The sequence below is a fragment of the Pan paniscus genome, chromosome 4, assembly GCF_029289425.2.
Source record: "Pan paniscus chromosome 4, NHGRI_mPanPan1-v2.0_pri, whole genome shotgun sequence".
NCBI lineage: Eukaryota > Metazoa > Chordata > Mammalia > Primates > Hominidae > Pan > Pan paniscus.
In genome coordinates this window covers 36,900,198-36,918,034 of record NC_073253.2, presented here as the reverse complement: position 1 = coordinate 36,918,034, position 17,837 = coordinate 36,900,198, and the positions used below count along the sequence as shown (strand labels likewise).

The 17,837-nt window shown below is 40.3% G+C and overlaps 1 protein-coding gene across 2 annotated transcripts in view; it reads left to right on the top strand.

Annotated features, from left to right (window-relative positions):
* Positions 1 to 17,837, top strand: part of SCAMP1 (secretory carrier membrane protein 1) — a 121,961-nt gene that overhangs the window by 30,174 nt on the left and 73,950 nt on the right. The window contains exons 1-2 of one of the 2 annotated variants that reach the window (XM_055112277.3): positions 32 to 881; positions 1,617 to 1,694. Coding sequence is in view for 1 of the 2 variants with exons in the window: in XM_003805053.6 (XP_003805101.1) it covers positions 1,617 to 1,694 (78 nt within the window). In the remaining variant the exon portion in view is untranslated. Of the gene's footprint in view, positions 1 to 31; positions 882 to 1,616; positions 1,695 to 17,837 lie in introns of those variants that run through there. The other variant, XM_003805053.6, reaches the window with a different exon arrangement.

Sequence of the window (17,837 nt, the reverse complement as noted above, 5' to 3'; positions counted from 1 at the left end):
TCTTCTACTAGCTCGATTTTATTGCTGAGACTTTCCAGTACATTTTTCATTTCTCTAAGTGTGTCCTTGGTTTCCAGAAGTTGCGATTGTTTTTTATTTATGCTATTTCACTGAAAATTTTTCCATTCATATCCTGTATCTTTTTTTTTTTTTTTTTAATTTCTTTAAGTTGGCCTTTACCTTTCTCTGGTGCCTCCTTGATCGGCTTAAAAGTTGACCTTCTGAATTTTTTTTCTGGAAGTTTAGAGGTTTTGTCTTGGTTTGGATCCATTGCTGGTGAGCTAGTGTGATCTTTTCGGGGTGTTAACCTTGTTTTGTCATATTACTGGAATTGTTTTTTTTTGTTTCTTCTTATTTGGGTAGACTATATCAGAGGGAAGATCTGGAACTCAAGGGCTGCTGTTCAGTTTCTTTTGTCCCACCGGGTGCTCCCTTGATGTGGTGCTCCTCCCTTTCCTGTAGGGATGGGGCTTCCTGAGAGCTGAACTACAGTGATTGTTATTTCTCTTCTGGATCAAGCCACCCAGTGGAGCTACTGGGCTCTGGGATGTTATTGGGGACTGTCTGCAAAGAGTCCTGTGATGTGATCCATCTTCAGGTCTGTCAGCCATGGATACCAACACCTGTTCCCGTGGAGGTAGCAGCAGAGTGAAGTGGATATTTTTAAGTACGCTGGTTTTGTGTTGGTTGGCCTCCAGCCAGGAGGTGGCACTTTCAAGAGCACATTAGCTGCAGTAGTAGGAGGAGGATCAGGCGGTGGCAGGACCATAGAGCTCCCAAGAGATTATGTCCTTTGTCTTCGGCGTTCCTCGGCTGTCCCAGGAACCTGCAGCAGCAATCCACCTTCTTCAAAGGGTCTGTGGATTCTCTCGGATTTCCTGGTATGTTCCTGCATAGTTTTTGGAGCAAGAGGTTCACGATGTAGGTCTCCACTTGCTGCTCTGTCCATTAAGTGGGAGCTGCAAGTTAGTATTGCCTCCTATCTGCCATTTTCCCTCTCACTGTGTGATTTGGTTATTTTCATGAAAGCCTACTATTAAAAGATTTGAAAAATTGGAATGGTGTGATCATGTATTATACTTGGAAAAGGGAAGACAGTCTACGATCGTGTGGTGAAATAAACTACAGTAGAGATATTGGAGTAGAATAAAACAAGAGGTATTTAATATTGAATGCTCTAGATGTTGGCTGTATGACATTGATTTGTAATGCAGTATGAAATCTTCAGTGGGAAAAACTGAAGCTGTTATAAAAAGGGGGAACGTGAACTCTTTGTCGAGGCCAAAGGAAATGATGGTGGGTCTACCCGAGATGCTTTTGTGTAGTCAGTTCCACACAGCTATTAAGAGGTGGTCTACTTTTTATCTTGATGTAATAGCTTGCAGCTGATTTGAATCTAACTCAGTTTTTGTTTTCCTTTGAGAATGTGAAGGTTGTATGGGTTTAAATTTCACCATTGTTGAAATGAGACAGTAAATCTGAGAGCCTTCTTTTATTTTCCTCTGTTAGCCTTGCTGCATGACCACAAGTATAGATAAAGCAAATGGTATGTAAATATCAAAATTATTTTTTAAAGGATAAGTAATCTTTTTTTTCTCCTTTGAATTTTATTCTAGGATCCATCAGTTACACAAGTGACAAGAAATGTTCCACCAGGACTTGATGAATATAATCCATTCTCGGATTCTAGAACAGTAAGATTATTCTTGCTTTTAAATGTTTAAATTGAAATTCAGTAGGAATTCTATTTTAACTATGATTTCTTTTTTAGTGGATTGGTTACACTTAAATAAAACAAATTGTTAATGTTTTATTTAGTATTCAGCAAACTTGGATTTTTTTAATATGTAGAAATATTAGTAGTAATTGAAGATTACCATGATGATCCTAGTGAAATACTTCAAATTTTCTTTTATGTTTTACAGATTAAATCACAATAGTCTTTCTAAAATGTAAACTTTTCCACATTACTTGAAATACTAGGAATTAGAGAAATATTTCTTGGTATACATGTTGTCTGCCTGATAATGTGGGGTGATTTTTTTTTACGTGGAAACTGTGTAGAACTGTACCATGAATGTTTGTATGATTGTCATTTGAATTAGGTTATTCTGAATAGTACTAGCCTTCTGTTCTGGCAGAGTAGAACCTCTGGAACTTTACCCAGACTAGGAAAGCATATTTTTCCCCTCAAAATTTAGTTATTTTTTTCTTTTAAAAATTTATTTATTGTAGAGACAGTGTCTTCTATGTTCCCCAGGCTGGTCTTGAACTCCTGGTCTCAATCCATCCTCCCACCTCAGCCTCCCAAAGTGCTGCAACTACAGATGTGAGCCGTGGCGCCTGGCCTCAAAATTTAGTTTTGATTTATAAAATGTACAAGTATGAAAAAAATCCTCATAAAACAGTGTTTTGCTACTCTAGATGTATATGAGAAGCATCTAGGGGACTTTATTACACTACCCCTTATGGCCCTCATCTCTTAGAGTTAGGGCAATTTTTTTTTTTAAAGTTCTTTTGATGATTTTATTGTGACCTAGATTTGAAAACTGTTGAGGTAGATTCTGTTGAGACTATCTCCAGAATTTCTGTGGCAAATAATTTCATCTCCTGTATTTGGGTCTGCCTCCAATACTTTGTTACCTTGCCCTGTGCATCTCTTCTATTTGGCTGTTCCTGAGTTGTGTCCTTTAATAAGCTACTAATAGTAAGTAAACTGCTTCCATGAGTTCTGAGAGCGCTTCTAGAAAATTATCAAATCCGAGGAGAGGGTCATGGAAACCCCCAGTTTATAGAAAGTTAGTCAGTATGGGCGGCAATCTGTGACTTGTGACTGGTGACTTGGGACTTGTGACTGGTGTCTGAAATGAGCCCTTAACCTGTGGGATCTGTGATAGTCCAGGTAGGTAGTATCAGAATTGAACTGAATTGTAGGACATCTAGATGGTGTCCAAAGAGTTGGGGAATTGGTTGGTGTTGGGGGAAAAAACCCCACACATTTGGTATCAATAGTATTGTTGGTAAAAACAGTCCAAAAGTAAAAGCATTAAAATAAGAATGAACTTTTAAATTTCTCTTTATTTCAAAGCCCTCATTTAACAGCCTTTGCTTATATGTAGCAAATTAATTCCAGGTTGGGATCACTAAAGTGCTCTTTGAGCATGTAAATTACAGGTTAAAACGTGAAATGGCCAATAAGCTGACCAGTTTTGATATATAAAAATGGTGGTTTCATATGATTCAACCTTATAATGAATTAGTGCTGTGAATATGTGAGAGTGCAATTTGGTAGTAGTTGTTGAAGGGAAAAAAAGAAGAGCTGGCAAATTATATTCCACTGTATGTAGTTCTTTTAACTTGATTTCTAGGAGGTGGAGATGGGAACAAGACCATTTTTAAACTTTGTCGATAAAGAATGAAAAGAGATTTTCTTTTTCTTTTTTTTTTTTTTATTGATCATTCTTGGGTGTTTCTCGCAGAGGGGGATTTGGCAGGGTCATAGGACAATAGTGGAGGGAAGGTCAGGAGATAAACACGTGAACAAAGGTCTCTGGTTTTCCTAGGCAGAGGACCCTGCGGCCCTCCGCAGTGTTTGTGTCCCTGGGTGCTTGAGATTAGGGAGTGGTGATGACTCTTAACGAGCATGCTGCCTTCAAGCATCTGTTTAACAAAGCACATCTTGCACCGCCCTTAATCCATTTAACCCTGAGTGGACACAGCACATGTTTCAGAGAGCACAGGGTTGGGGGTAAGGTCACAGATCAACAGGATCCCAAGGCAGAAGAATTTTTCTTAGTACAGAACAAAATGAAAAGTCTCCCATGTCTACTTCTTTCTACACAGACACGGCAACCATCCGATTTCTCAATCTTTTACCCACCTTTCCCCCCTTTCCACTCCACAAAACCGCCATTGTCATCATGGCCCGTTCTCAATGAGCTGTTGGGTACACCTCCCAGACGGGGTGGTGGCCGGGCAGAGGGGCTCCTCACTTCCCAGTAGGGGCGGCCGGGCAGAGGCGCCCCTCACCTCCCGGACGGGGCGGCTGGCTGGGCGGGGGGCTGACCCCCCACCTCCCTCCCGGACGGGGTGGCTGGCCGGGCAGAGGGGCTCCTCACTTCCCAGTAGAGGCGGCCGGGCAGAGGCGCCCCTCACCTCCCGGATGGGGCGGCTGGCCGGGTGGGGGGCTGACCCCCCCACCTCCCTCCCGGACGGGGCGGCTGGCCGGGCGGGGGGGCTGACCCCCCCACCTCCCTCCCGGACGGGGCAGCTGGCCGGGCGGGGGGGCTGACCCCCCCCCACCTCCCTCCCGGACGGGGCGGCTGGCCGGGCAGAGGGGCTCCTCACTTCCCAGTAGGGGCGGCTGGGCAGAGGTGCCCCTCACCTCCCGGACGGGGCGGCTGGCCTGGCGGGGGCTGACCCCCACCTCCCTCCCGGACAGGGTGGCTGCAGGGTGGAGACGCTCCTCACTTCCCAGACGGGGTGGCTGCCGGGCGGAGGGTCTCCTCACTTCTCAGACGGGGCGGCCGGGCAGAGACGCTCCTCACCTCCCAGACGGGGTCGCGGCCGGGCAGAGGCGCTCCTCACATCCCAGATGGGGCGGCGGGGCAGAGGCGCTCCCCACATCTCAGACGATGGGCGGCCGGGCAGAGACGCTCCTCACTTCCTAGATGGGATGGCGGCTGGGAAGAGGCGCTCCTCACTTCCTAGATGGGGTGGCAGCCGGGAAGAGGCGCTCCTCACTTTCCAGACTGGGCAGCCAGGCAGAGGGGCTCCTCACGTCCCAGACGGTGGGTGGCCAGGCAGAGACGCTCCTCACTTCCCAGACGGGGTGCCGGCCGGGCAGAGACTGCACTCCCGGCACTTTGGGAGGCCAAGGCAGGCGGCTGGGAGGTGGAGGTTGTAGCGAGCTGAGATCACGCCACCGCACTCCAGCCTGGGCGCCATTGAGCACTGAGTGAACCAGACTCCGTCTGCAATCCCGGCACCTCAGGAGGCCGAGGCTGGCGGATCACTCGTGGTTAGGAGCTGGAGACCAGCCCGGCCAACACAGCAAAACCCCGTCTCCACCAAAAAAATACGAAAACCAGTCAGGCGTGGTGGCACGCGCCTGCAATCGCAGGCACTCGGCAGGCTGAGCAGGAGAATCAGGCAGGGAGGTTGCAGTGAGCCGAGATGGCAGCAGTACAGTCCAGCTTCGGCTTGGCATCAGAGGGAGACCGTGGAAAGAGAGGGAGAGGGAGAGAGAGGGAGAGGGAGACCGTGGAAAGAGAGGGAGACCGTGGAAAGAGAGGGAGAGGGAGAGGGAGAGCAAAAAGAGATTTTTATATAAATGTTTGCAAAACTTTACTAGCAAGAAATATGTTTAGCAGTTTTATATAGTAGCAGCTTTAGATTACTCTTATCAGTTGTAGTATTCTTCATCAAGCTGTCTACTTTGTGCCATGTGCTTTGCCTGTATTATCTTATTGAATTCTCATAATATTCAAAATTGATATTTTAAATTTCCGTTTTACTAATAAAGATCTGAGACACAGGTCAGCTAGCAAGTAAGTGGCAGAACTGGCTTATTAACTCGTGTTATCTGTAAAGCTTTTGCCTTTTTCATTTTGCTAGTGCTATCTTTGGAGATAGTTGCTTAAGAAATAGAAAAAATAGTCCTGGTCTTTGAAAGATTTCTCACCTAATTGGTGTAATTAAAAATTACACAGACACAAAGAAGATATATCCAGAACAAATAAAACAAAATATAAATCACGATTCTAAATGTTGAGACTTTATAGTTACAAAAAGATTTTCTGAAAGTGAATAGTCTTGAGCAAGGAGCTAGGCAATAGTGAGAAGCCAATTTACAATGAAACACTTCCCTTAGATTTGATGAACAGTGATATGGTGTCAGAACCAGGAAAATTCTTATGATAATTGGGTGCATTTTCCTCTGCACTGTTAACATGATGGAAAACACAGTTTAAATATTAAATATTCCTTTGTTTATTATATAATGTGATTTCAGAAATTTGTCCATTTTTGTGGCTGTGATTATTTTCCAAAGAGATTAGGTGTAGTTAGATAATTGATTTAAGTGGTATATTAGCATTAGACCTTGGTCCTGTTTTAGTTAATTGGTGGTATTCGTATTTTTATCGTAGGACAGTGTTTGTGAAACTGAAGCTTCTTGATTCTTGTATCAGGATATAGTGAGCTACTTGAGGTCAAGAAGGAAGATCTTCTAGCAGAATGCCTGAGTGTGTAATCTTGCTAAGATTTAGAAAGTTCCTGCCCTGTTCTTCTTTTTATTAAAATTGTTTTCTTCTGTACTTAATTTTTCTGTTTGAATGGAAACCTTAAGTTATTTAAGGAAGGCTACAGTATGGAAATTTTGAGTAATTATATACATATATATATATTTAGAGATAGGGTCTCACTCTGTTGCCCAGGCTGAAGTGCAGTGGCACAGTCGTTGCTCGTTGCAGCCCCAAACTCCTGAGCTCAAGCGATCCTCCTGCCTCAGCTTTTCAAGTAGCTAGGACTACAGGTATACTCTACCACATGTGGCTAATTATTTTCTGTAGAGAAGAGGTCTTGGTAAGTTGCCCAGGCTGGTCTCAAACTCCTGGCCTCAAGTGATCCTCCTGCCTTGGCCACCCAAAGTGCTGGGATTTTAGGTGTGAGCTACAGTGCTTGGCCTGAATAATTTTATAACTTATATATTCACCATTTTACACATTCAGAGAAAGGAGTTGTAACAAGACACTTTATAATATAGACTAAGTCATTTTATTGACAGTGTCATGAAAGCCTGTTGAGCACTTAAATGTGGCTAGTCTGAATTGAGATGTACTATAAAAATGGAAGATAGTCTTGAGTTATGAAATAATTTTTTTTTGTTTGAATTCAAAATGCATTTTTCTACTGAAATTATGTTGTGCATGGTAGGTAGGTTTTCTGGCCTACCCTCTAAAATCTAATGCATAAATAGAGAAATTATCCTTAAGAATCGATGTATGTTTATGGGGAATGTTTTTCTTTTCAATTAAGTAACAGTTGAAAATGCCTATTGCTGCTTGATTCTCACTAGTTTTGGCCACTGGTGAGGGCATTTGTGGCTTTAGACAGAATTTTTTTTGGTAGGTATTGAAGGTAAGGGATAGGGACACCTGTGTGTGGGAGAAGTGCAGCACTGCTGACAAATCCTTAGAGACATTTCTTGGGGCCTAGTTTACTGTCATGTTTCTTTTCATTAGGGATTGTCTGCCTGGTTCTTTTTCTGTTTCGCTAGTTGATGCCATATATGATTTCTGTCACATAGAGCAGAGAGAAGAACCACAAGAGAAAATTCCAGGTACTGACAGTGTGAGGGGGTATGCCCAGATGGTCATCTCTGACCATAAAGGGACATGGATAATTGGTTTATGTAAGGAAGTACTGCCTCTAACATAATTCAGGACATGAAGTAGACTGAGTCTAAAGAGGACCTGCATTTTAACCTAGGCCCTGTCACTAAGCAGTTGGTAACTTTAGGTAAACCATATAACCTCTTCGAAAATCTTTTTATATATATATATATATATTACAATGAAGGCAGGGAGGAAAATGTTGAGTTAAATAATTTTATCTTTTTATAGACACAGGTTCTTGCTTTGTTGCCCAGGCTGGTCTCAAACTCCTGGACTCAAGAGATCCTCCTGTGTTGTCCTCCCAAAATGGATTACAGGCATGAACCACCATGCCTAGCTGAGTTAAATAATTTAGTATTAGTATCTCTTGAAAATTAGGACTAAAGCATCTAGCTGCAGGGACTGACTGGATATAATTGTACATAGTAGTTTACTCATCTTTAATACTGCCAAAGCATTCTGTATAGTTTAACACCTGTCTTTATTTTCTCTCGCTGTGCACTTCTTTTTTCTTTCTCTTTGCCTTCTGCTTCTCACTGTTTTGTATTCTTGGAGCTCATTATCTGTCCCTTCTGGAACCTCTTTGTTTCCAGTCTCATTTAATGATACTGTTGACTTATATCCTAGTATCGTTGGCTAGAAATACCCGATTTGTCTTTGGCGCTAACAGCTTCTTTTCCTACATCTAATCAGTTGCCACATCCTGTCACTTATACCTGCTGGAGATATTACCTGTCTGTTCTTTTCATTCTTTCTTACCTGTCCTAAGTCAGGCACTCATGTGAAATAATAGAATGACCTATCTAGTTATCTACTTCCAGCCTTCCTCTTCAAATCGCTTTTTATACTGTGACTGGACTTATTTTCCTAAAGCAGAGGTCAGATTAGGTCATCTACCTTCCTTAGAAATGATTATGCATTACCTACTCGGTAGTTTGGCATGTGAGACCATCCACGGTTTGACTTCAGACTTTTTGTTTTTATTTTAATTTTTTTCGTAGACCATTTTTTTAGGCTTTCAGAACAATTGAGCAGAAAGTACAGAGTACCAGTTTATTTTCTCCAGACTGTCTTTTTACTCTTATCTTCTAATGTGCCATTTGCTCTAGCCAAAGTCTAATTAACTCATGAACCCCTGACCCTATTGAGACTGACTCCCCATTGTATAGAGTCAAGAGAGACTGTGGGTGATCATAAGGCTTGGCTTCTCTAGGTATGTTTATCCCCTTCAATGGATCCAGATGAATACTTCACACTGGATATATTCATTTTCTGTTGCTGTGTAACAAATTACCATAAACTTAGCTGTGGCTCAGGAGTTCAGATACAGCATTACTTACTGGGTCCTTTGCTCAGGGTCTTACAAGGCTGTGGTCAAGCTGTTGTCTTGGCTGCATTCTCATCTAGAGGTTTAATTGGGGAAGAATCTGCTTCCAGGCTTATATAGATTGCTGGCAGAATTTATATCCTGGTGGTCGTATGACTGAGGGTCCTAGCTTTTTGCTGGCTATCAGCTGGAGGCCAACCATTGATTGTAGATGCTGTCCACAGCCTCCAGAGGCTATATAGTTTCTTGCCCCCTGGGCCTCTCCAACATGGCCACCTATTTTGGCAAGCCTTCAGAGACTCTTACTCCAGTCTGCGAAGAGGGAGTTTATATAATGTAACGTAATCAAAGGAGTGACATTCCATCATTTTTACCATATTCTCTTGGTTAGAAGCATGTCACAAGTCCTGTATGCACTCAAGGGAAGGGCATTATTACAAAGAGGTGAACATCAAGAGGTAAGAATCCTTAGGGTACACTTTAGAGTCTACCTGCCACACTGGGAATAAGATATGGTATATTAGGACTAAATGTGTTTCCATCTGTGTCTTTATCCCCATTTAAAAGGGTCAAAGTAGAACCCCCAGAATACCTATCCCTCCCTATCCTTGACACATAGAGGATTTTTAGAGTAACAGAACTACTCTATATGATACTATAATGATGGATACATGTCATTATACATTTGTCCAAACCCATAGAATGTACAACACCAAGAGTGAACCCTAATGTAAACTGTGGATTTGGGTGATGATGATGTGTCAGTGAAGGTTCATAAGTTGTTACAAATGCCCACTCTGGTGGGAGATATTGATAATGGGGGAGACTGTGCATGTGTTGGGACAGGGATATATGGAAAATCTCTGTACCTTCCTTTCCATCTTGCTGTGAACCTAAAACTGATTAGAAAAATAAAGTTAAAAAGTTAGTGAAGCAGGAAACCAAAAACTGACCAGGTTCAGTTCAGTTTTTGACATGTTGGATTTGCAATTTCCAAGACATCCAGATAGACATGTTTAGTAAGCAGTTGATTGTATGAATCTGGTGTTCATCAGAGAGGTCTGGGCTGGAAGATATACATGTGGGAATCATTGGCCCTTAGATGGTATTTAAAGGTATAAGACTGGATTTAATCATCAATTGAGTGAACATGTATTGCAGAGAAGCAAGACCTAAACTCCTGGTGCACTTGAATATTGGAGGTGGAAGGGCAGGAGGAGAAAAGAAATAAAGGAGACTGAGAAGAAACAACTTAGTGTTCTGAAAGCCAAGTGAAGAAAGTGTTTCAATAATGAGATAGTGATAAACTATCAATGCTGATGATAGAGCAAATAAAATTAAGACAGAAAATTTATCATTGAATTTAACAATGTAGAAGTCATTAGCTATCTCGAATAGTGTAGTTTTGGTTGAGTGTTGGGAGCAAATGCCTTACTAAAGTATCTTTAAGAAGAAAGAACTGGGAAAAGTGCAAATGGACAACTCTTTGTAGGATTTTTGCAGCAGTGGAGAGCAGAGAGTTTTTTTTAGGGAAGAGTATGAGAGAAATGGGGGCTGGAAAGGGAAAGGAGGTTAAGATAAAGTTTTGTTACAGTTACAGTAATCAAGACAATATGGTACTGGCATAGACATGCAAATCAGTGGAATAGAACTGACAGCCCAGAAATAAACACTTACATTTATGATCAACTGATTTTTGACAAGAGTGTCAGGATAATCCAATGGGAAAGAATAATCTTTTCAGTAAATGGTGCTGGAATAACTGGATGTCCACATACAGTAGAATGAAATTGGACTCCTACCTCATCCCATACATAAAAATTAGCTCAATCATAGACCTAAAGGTAAGCACTAAAACTATACAACTCTTAGAAGAAGACATAGGAGTAAATCTTCATGACCTTTAGTTAGGCCATGGTTTCTTAGATGTGACACTAAAAATACAAACAACAAAAGAGAAAACAGGCAATTTGGACATCAAAATTTAAAACTTTTTGTCCAAGAGCACTATCAAGAGAGTGAAAAGACAGCTCACAGAATGGGAAAATGTTTGCAGATCACATATTTGATAAAAGACTTGTATCCAGAATATATATTAAATTATTACAGTTCAATATTAAAAAGACAACCAGGCTGGGTGTGGTGGCTCATGTTTGTAATCCCAGCACCTTGGGAAGCTGAGGTGGATGGATCATTTGAGGTCAGGAGTTCAAGACCAGCCTGACCAACATGGCAAAACCCCATCTCTACCAAAAATACACAAATTGACCAGGAGTGGTGAGTCCACATGGACTCAGATGTTTCTCCTAAGAAGATAAATGGCCAATAAGCAGGTGAAAAAATGTTCAACATTGTTAACTGTCAAGATGCAAATGAAAACCACAAGGAGGATACCACTTCACATCCATTAGGATGTCTATAATCAAAGAGTCAGGCAATAGCGAGTATTGGCAAGGATGTGGAGAATTGGAACCTTCACACACTGCTGATGGGAATGTAAAATGGTGCAGCTGCTTTGGAAAACAGTTTGCTAGCTCTAGGCATTTGTTAAACGTGGAGTTACCATATGACCCTGTAATTCCACTCTTGGGTACATACCCTTAAGAAGTGAAAACATATGTCCACATCAAAACCAGTACACAAATGCAACCAAAAATTGGAAATAGCCTATGTTCCTATCAACTGATGAATGGATAAATAAAACCTAGCATAAAAATAAATGAAGTAGTTACTACAACATAGTTGAACCTTGAAAACATTATGCCTTCACCATTATCAAACAATTGGTGAATCTATATTGACACACCATAATCACCCAAAGTCTATAGTTTATCCTAGGGTTCACCTCTTTTTTTTTTTTTTTTTTTTTTGAGACAGGGTCTCACTTTGTTGCCCAGGCTTCAGTGCAGTGGCATGAATGTAGCTTACTGTGACCTCAAACTCCTGGGCTCAAGCAATCTTCCCACCTTGGCCTCCCAAAATGCTAGGATTACAGGCATAAGTCACTGTTTCTGGCCCAAGGTTCACTATTTTTTTTTTTTTTTGAGACAGAGTCTTGCTCTGTCGCCCAGGCTGGAGTGCGATCTTGGCTCACTGCAACCTCCACCTCCTGGGTTCAAGTGATTCTCCTGCCTCAGCCTCCTGAGTAGCTGGGATTACAGGTTTGCACCACCACACCCGCCTACTTTTTTGTATTTTTAGTAGAGACGGGTTTCACCATGTTGGCCAGGCTGGTCTCAAACTCCTAGCTTCAGGTGATCCCCCTGCCTCAACCTCCCAAAGTGTTGGGATTACAGGCATGAGCCACCGCGCATGGCCCCAGCGTTCATTCTTGATGTTGTACATTCTGTGGGTTTGGACAAATGTGTAATGACCTATATCCATTATTATAACATCATACCGAATAGTTTCATTGCCTTGAAAATCCTCCGTGCTGTACTTATTCATCTCTTTGCCCCTTCCCAGACCTTGGCAACCACTGATCTTTTTACTGTCTCCATAGTTTTGCCTTTTCTACAGTGTCATATAGTTGGAATCATACATAATGTAGCCTTTCAGATTGGCTTTTTTCACTTAGTAGTATGCATAATAAGGTTCCTCTATGTCTTTTCATGGCTTATTAGCTCATTTCATTTTAATGCTGAATAACATACTATTGTCTGGATGTACCACAGCTTATTTAGCCATCCACAAACTCAAGGACATCTTAATTACTACCAAATTTTGGCAGTGATGAATAAAGCTGCTATAAATAACTGTATGTGGGTTTTTTGTATGGATGTAAGTTTTCAGTTCCTTTGGATAAATACCAAGGAATAGACTGACTGGACCATATGGTAACAGTATGTTTAGTTTTGTAAGAAACTGCCAAACTGTCTTTCAAAGTCTGTACTATTTTGCACTCCAACCAGCAATGAATGAGAGTTTCTGTTGCTCTACATCCTCTCCAACATTTGGTGTTATCAGTGTTTTGGATTTTGGCCATCTTAATTGGTGTGTAGTGGTGTCATTGTTTTAGTTTGCATTTCCCTGATGACATATGATGTGGAGCACCTTTTTATGTGCTCACTCGCCATCTTTGTATCTTCTTTTATGAAGTTTCTGTTAAGGTCTTCTGTCCATTTCTTAATTGGTTTGTTATTGTTGAATTTTAAGGGTTCTTGTATCTTTTGGATAACAGTTCTTTATCAGATGAAAATATTTTCTCCCAGTCTGTGGTTTCTGTTCTCATTCTCTTGACACTGTCTTTTGCAGAGCGTTAATTTTAAGGAAGTCCAGCTTTTCAATTATTTCTTTCAGGGATCATGCCATTGTTGTTCTATCTAAAAAGTCATCACCATACCCAAGGTCAATTAAGTTTTCTCCTGTGTTATCTTCGAGGAGTTTTATTGTTTTGCATTTTATATTTAGGCCTATGATCCATTTTTAAATATTTGTTTGTTTATTTTAGTGACAGGGTTTTGCTGTGTTGCTCAGGCTGGTCTTGAACTCTTAAGCTCAAGGAATTCTGCCTTGGCCTCCCTAGTAGCTGGGACTATAGGCATATGCTTGGCTTCTGTGATCCATTTTGAATTAATTTTGCTCTAGCACCATTTGTTGAAAAGACTGTTCCATTGTACTGCCTTTGCTCAGTTGTCAAAGATCAGTTGACTGTAGTTATGTGGGTCTATTTTTGGGCTCTCCATTCTGTCCTGTTGGTCTGTTTTTCTAATCTTTTGTCAATACTATACTGTATGGATTACTGTTACTTTATAGTAAGTGAACTCTAGTAGTGTCAATCTTCCAACTTTATTCTTCTCTTTCCATATTGTGTTGACTGTTTTGGGTTTTTTGCCTTTCTATATAAACTTCAACATTAGTTTGTCAGTGTCCACAAAATAACTTGCTGGGATTTTGATTGGGATTGCGTTGAATCTGTAGATCAAGTTGGGAAAACCTGACATCTTAACAGTGTTGAGTCTTCCTATCCATGATCATGGAATATCTTTTATTCTTCTTTGATTTCTTTCATCAGTTTTGTAGTTTTTCACATATAGAATGTATACATATTTCATTAGATTTATGCCTGTTTTACTTTGGGAGATGTTTATATAAATGGTATGGGTTTAATTTGAAATTCGACTTGTTCATTGCTGTTACATATGAAAGTGATTGACTTTTGTATATTAACTTTGTGTTGTGCAACCTTAGTATAATCATTTATTAGTTCTAGGAGGTTTTTGTCAGTACCATTGAATTTTCCATGTTGATGATCTTGTTATCTGTGAACAAAGACAGTCTTATTTGTTTCTTCTTAATCTTCATATCTTTTTTTTGGGTCTTATTACATTAGTTAGGACTTCTAGTACAGTGTTGAAAAGGAGTGGTGAGAGGGGACATCCTTGCCTTTTTCCTGATCTTAGCTGGAAAGCTTCTAGTTTCTCACCAATAAGTTGATGTTAGCATTGGGCTTTTTGTAGGTGTTCTTTATCAAATTGAGGAAGTTCCCCTCTATTCCTAGTTTGCTGAATGGTTTTATTATGCATGTGTGTTGGATTTTGTGAAATGCTTTTTCTGTATCTACTGATATGGTCATATGATTTTTCTTTTTTAGCCTATTGATGTAATGAATTACATTAATTGAATTTCGAATGTTGAACCAGCCTAGGATACCTGGAGAAAATCCCACTTGGTTTTGTATGTGATTCGTTTCATATATGGTTGGATTCAATCTGCTGATATTTTTTTGGAGATTTTTGCATCCATGTTCATCAGAGAATATTGATCTATAGTTTTTTTGTAGTGTCTTTGGTTTGATATGAGGGTATTTCTAGCCTCATAGGATGAGTTAGGAAGTCTTTCTTTTGCTTCTTTCCTCCGATTGAGACTGTATGGAATTAGTAAAATTTCTACCTTAAATAATTGGTAGAATTCACCAGTGGATCCGTCTGGGCCTGTTACTTTCTGTTTTGGAAGGTTATTACTTATTGAGGCAATATCTTTAACAAATAGAGGCCTATTTAGATAGCCTGTTTCTTCTTCTGTGAGTTTTCACAAATTGCATTTTCTGAGGCATTGGTCCATTTCTTGTAGGTTATCAGATTTGTGGGCATAGAGTTATTTATAGTATGTCTTGGTTATCATTTTAATGTCTATGGGACCTTAGTGGATGTCTCTTCCTTCATTTCTGATATTAGTAATTTGTGTCCTCCCTTTTGTTCCTCCTTAGGGAGCCTGGCTAGAGGCTTATTGAGTTTATCGATCTTTTGAAAAAGCCAGGTTTTCATTTTGTTGATTTTTTTCTATTGATTTTCTGTTTTTAATTTCGTTGACTTGTGCTCTTATTTCTTTCCTTCTGCTTATTTTGGATTTAATTTGCTCTTCTTTTTCTAATTTCCTAACATGGAAACTTGGAGTATGGATTTTAGATCTTTCTTATCAAATATATGCACTCAGTGCTATACATTTTCCTCTAAGCCCTGCTTTCACAGCATCCCACAAATTTTGATAAGTTGTACATTTTTTTTCCACTTAGCTCAAAATACTTTAAAATTTCTCTTGAGATTTCTTCTCTGACTTGTGTTATTTAGAAGTATCTTTTTTAATCTTCACATATTTTGGGATGTTTCAGTTTTCTTGTTATTGATTTCTCATTTAATTCCCTTGTTTGAGAGTAAATACTATATTTGGTTTTTTTTTTTTAATTTGTTAAGGTGTGTTTTATGTTACAGAATGTCTTCTGTCTTGGTGAGTGTTCCATGTGAACTTGAGAAGAATGTGTTTCTGCTGTTGGATGAAGTGGTTGATAGGTGTTAATTATATCCAATCAACGGATGGTATTGTTGAATTCAGCTATGTTCTTAATGATTTCTTGCCTGCTAGATCGGTCCATTTCTGATTTGAGGGGTGTTTGAGTCTACAACTATAATAGTAGTTTCATCTGTTTCTCCTTGCAGTTCCATTAGTTTTTGCCTCTTGTAGTTTGATGCTCTGTCATTAGGTGGATATACATTAAGGAATGCTATGTCTTGGAGAATTGACCCATGTGTCATTATTTAATGCCCTTCTTTATCTCTAATAACTTTCTTTGCTTTGAGTCTGCTTTTTCTGAAATTTTTTATCAGTGTTAGCATGGTATATTTTTCTGTTTACTTCTAATCCATATGTTTATTTATATTTAAAGTGGGTTTCTTATAGACAACATATAGTTGGGTCTTGTTTTTTGATCATCTCATAATCTTTTAATTAGTGCCTTGAGACCGTTGATGTTCAAAGTGATTATTGATTTAGTTGGGTTAATATATATCATATTGATTGCTGTTTTCTGTTTGTTGCCCTTGTTCTTTTTGTCTTCTACTCTTGGTGGTTTGTTTTGTTTTATTTTGAGACTGTTTCACTCTGTCACCCAGGCTGGAGTGCAGTGGCTCAATCCCCAATCTCAGCTCACTGCAACCTCCGCCTTCCAGGTTCAAGCAATTCTCCTGTTTCAGCCTTCTGAGTAGCTGCGATTACAGGCACCTGCCATCACACCTGGCTAATTTTTGTATTTTTCGTAGAGGCAGGGTTTCACCATGTTGGCCATGCTGGTCTCAAACTCCTGGCCTCAAGTGATCTGCCTGCCTCGGCCTCCCAAAGTGCTGGGATTACAGGCATGAGCCATTGTGCCCAGCCCTCTTGGTGAGTTTAATAGAACATTTTATATGATTATAATTTATCTCCTTCCTGGTTGCCCTAGAGTTTGCAATATACATTTATAACAAATCCAAACCTACATACAAATAACTATACTGTTTCACAGGTAGTGTGAGTGCCTTATAATAAGAATATGATTCCTCCCTCCCATCTTTGTATCATTGCTGTCATTCATTTCGCTGATATATAAGCATATATAAACATATATGTGTATATATATGCACACACAAGATATTTGCAGAAGAACCCATAATTGAATACATTGTTGCTGTTATTATTTTGAACCAACTGTTTTCTCTTAGACCATTTGAGAATAAGAAAAATAAGACGTGGTGTCTCATGCATGTAATCAGCTTTGGGAGGCCAAGGTGGGAGGATTGCCTGAGGCCAGGGATTCAAAACCAGCCTAGGCAATGTAGTGAGATCCCATTGAGATCCTGTCTCTACAAAACAAAACAAAACAAAAAACAAAAATTAGCCAGGCATCGGCCTGGTGCAGTGGCTCACGCCTTTAATCCCAGCGTTTTGGGAGGCTGAGGCGGGCGAATCACTTGAGGTCAGGAGTTTGATACCAGCCTGGCCAACATGGTGAAACCCTGTCTCTACCAAAAATACAAAATTAGCTGGATGTGGTGGCATGCGCCTGTAGTCCCAGCTACTTGGGAGGCTGAGGCAGGAGAATTGTTTGAACCCAGGAGGCGGAGGCTGCAGTGAGCCAAGATCGTGCCTAGGGGACAGAGTGAGACCTGTCTCAAAAAAAAAAAAAAAAAAAAAAAGGCATGGTGGGCATGCCTGTTGTCCTAGCTACTCAGGAGGCAGAAGGATTGCTTGAGCTCAGGAGTTTGAGGCTACAATTTGCTGTGATCATGCTACTGCACTCCAACCTGAGTGACAAAGTGAGACCCTGTCTCAAAAAAAAAAAAAAAGGGTTTTAAACTTCGTCTATTTCTTGTATGCTCATGCTTTCTTTATGTGGATCCAAGTTTCTGACCTATATTATTCTCATTCTCTCTACAGAACTTACATATATTTAAAAATATTTAATATTTCACTGCAGCCTTGACCTCCCAGGTGGATGGGACTACAGGCATGTGCCACCAAGGCTAATTTTTTTATTTTTTTAGAGATGGGGTCTCACTATATTGCCCAGCCTGGTCTCAAACACCTGGGCTCAAACAGTCCTCTTGCCTCAGCCTCCCAAAGTGTCGGGATTATAGGTGTGAGCCACTGTGCCCAGCCTTACAGGTTTTTTTTTTTTTTTTTTTTTTTTTTTCTAGGCTGACATGATGTACTGGGTAAAAGGAATTGCTGTAATTAGGTCTTTAGTTGTGTGGTGGTAAGGTGTTCAGAAGCACTCTATAGTCCTGTGATTAGGTCTCAGTCTTTTATTGAGTCTATGGACTTCACAAATGTTTCGAAGTTGTTTTCTTCTTTCTTAGGTG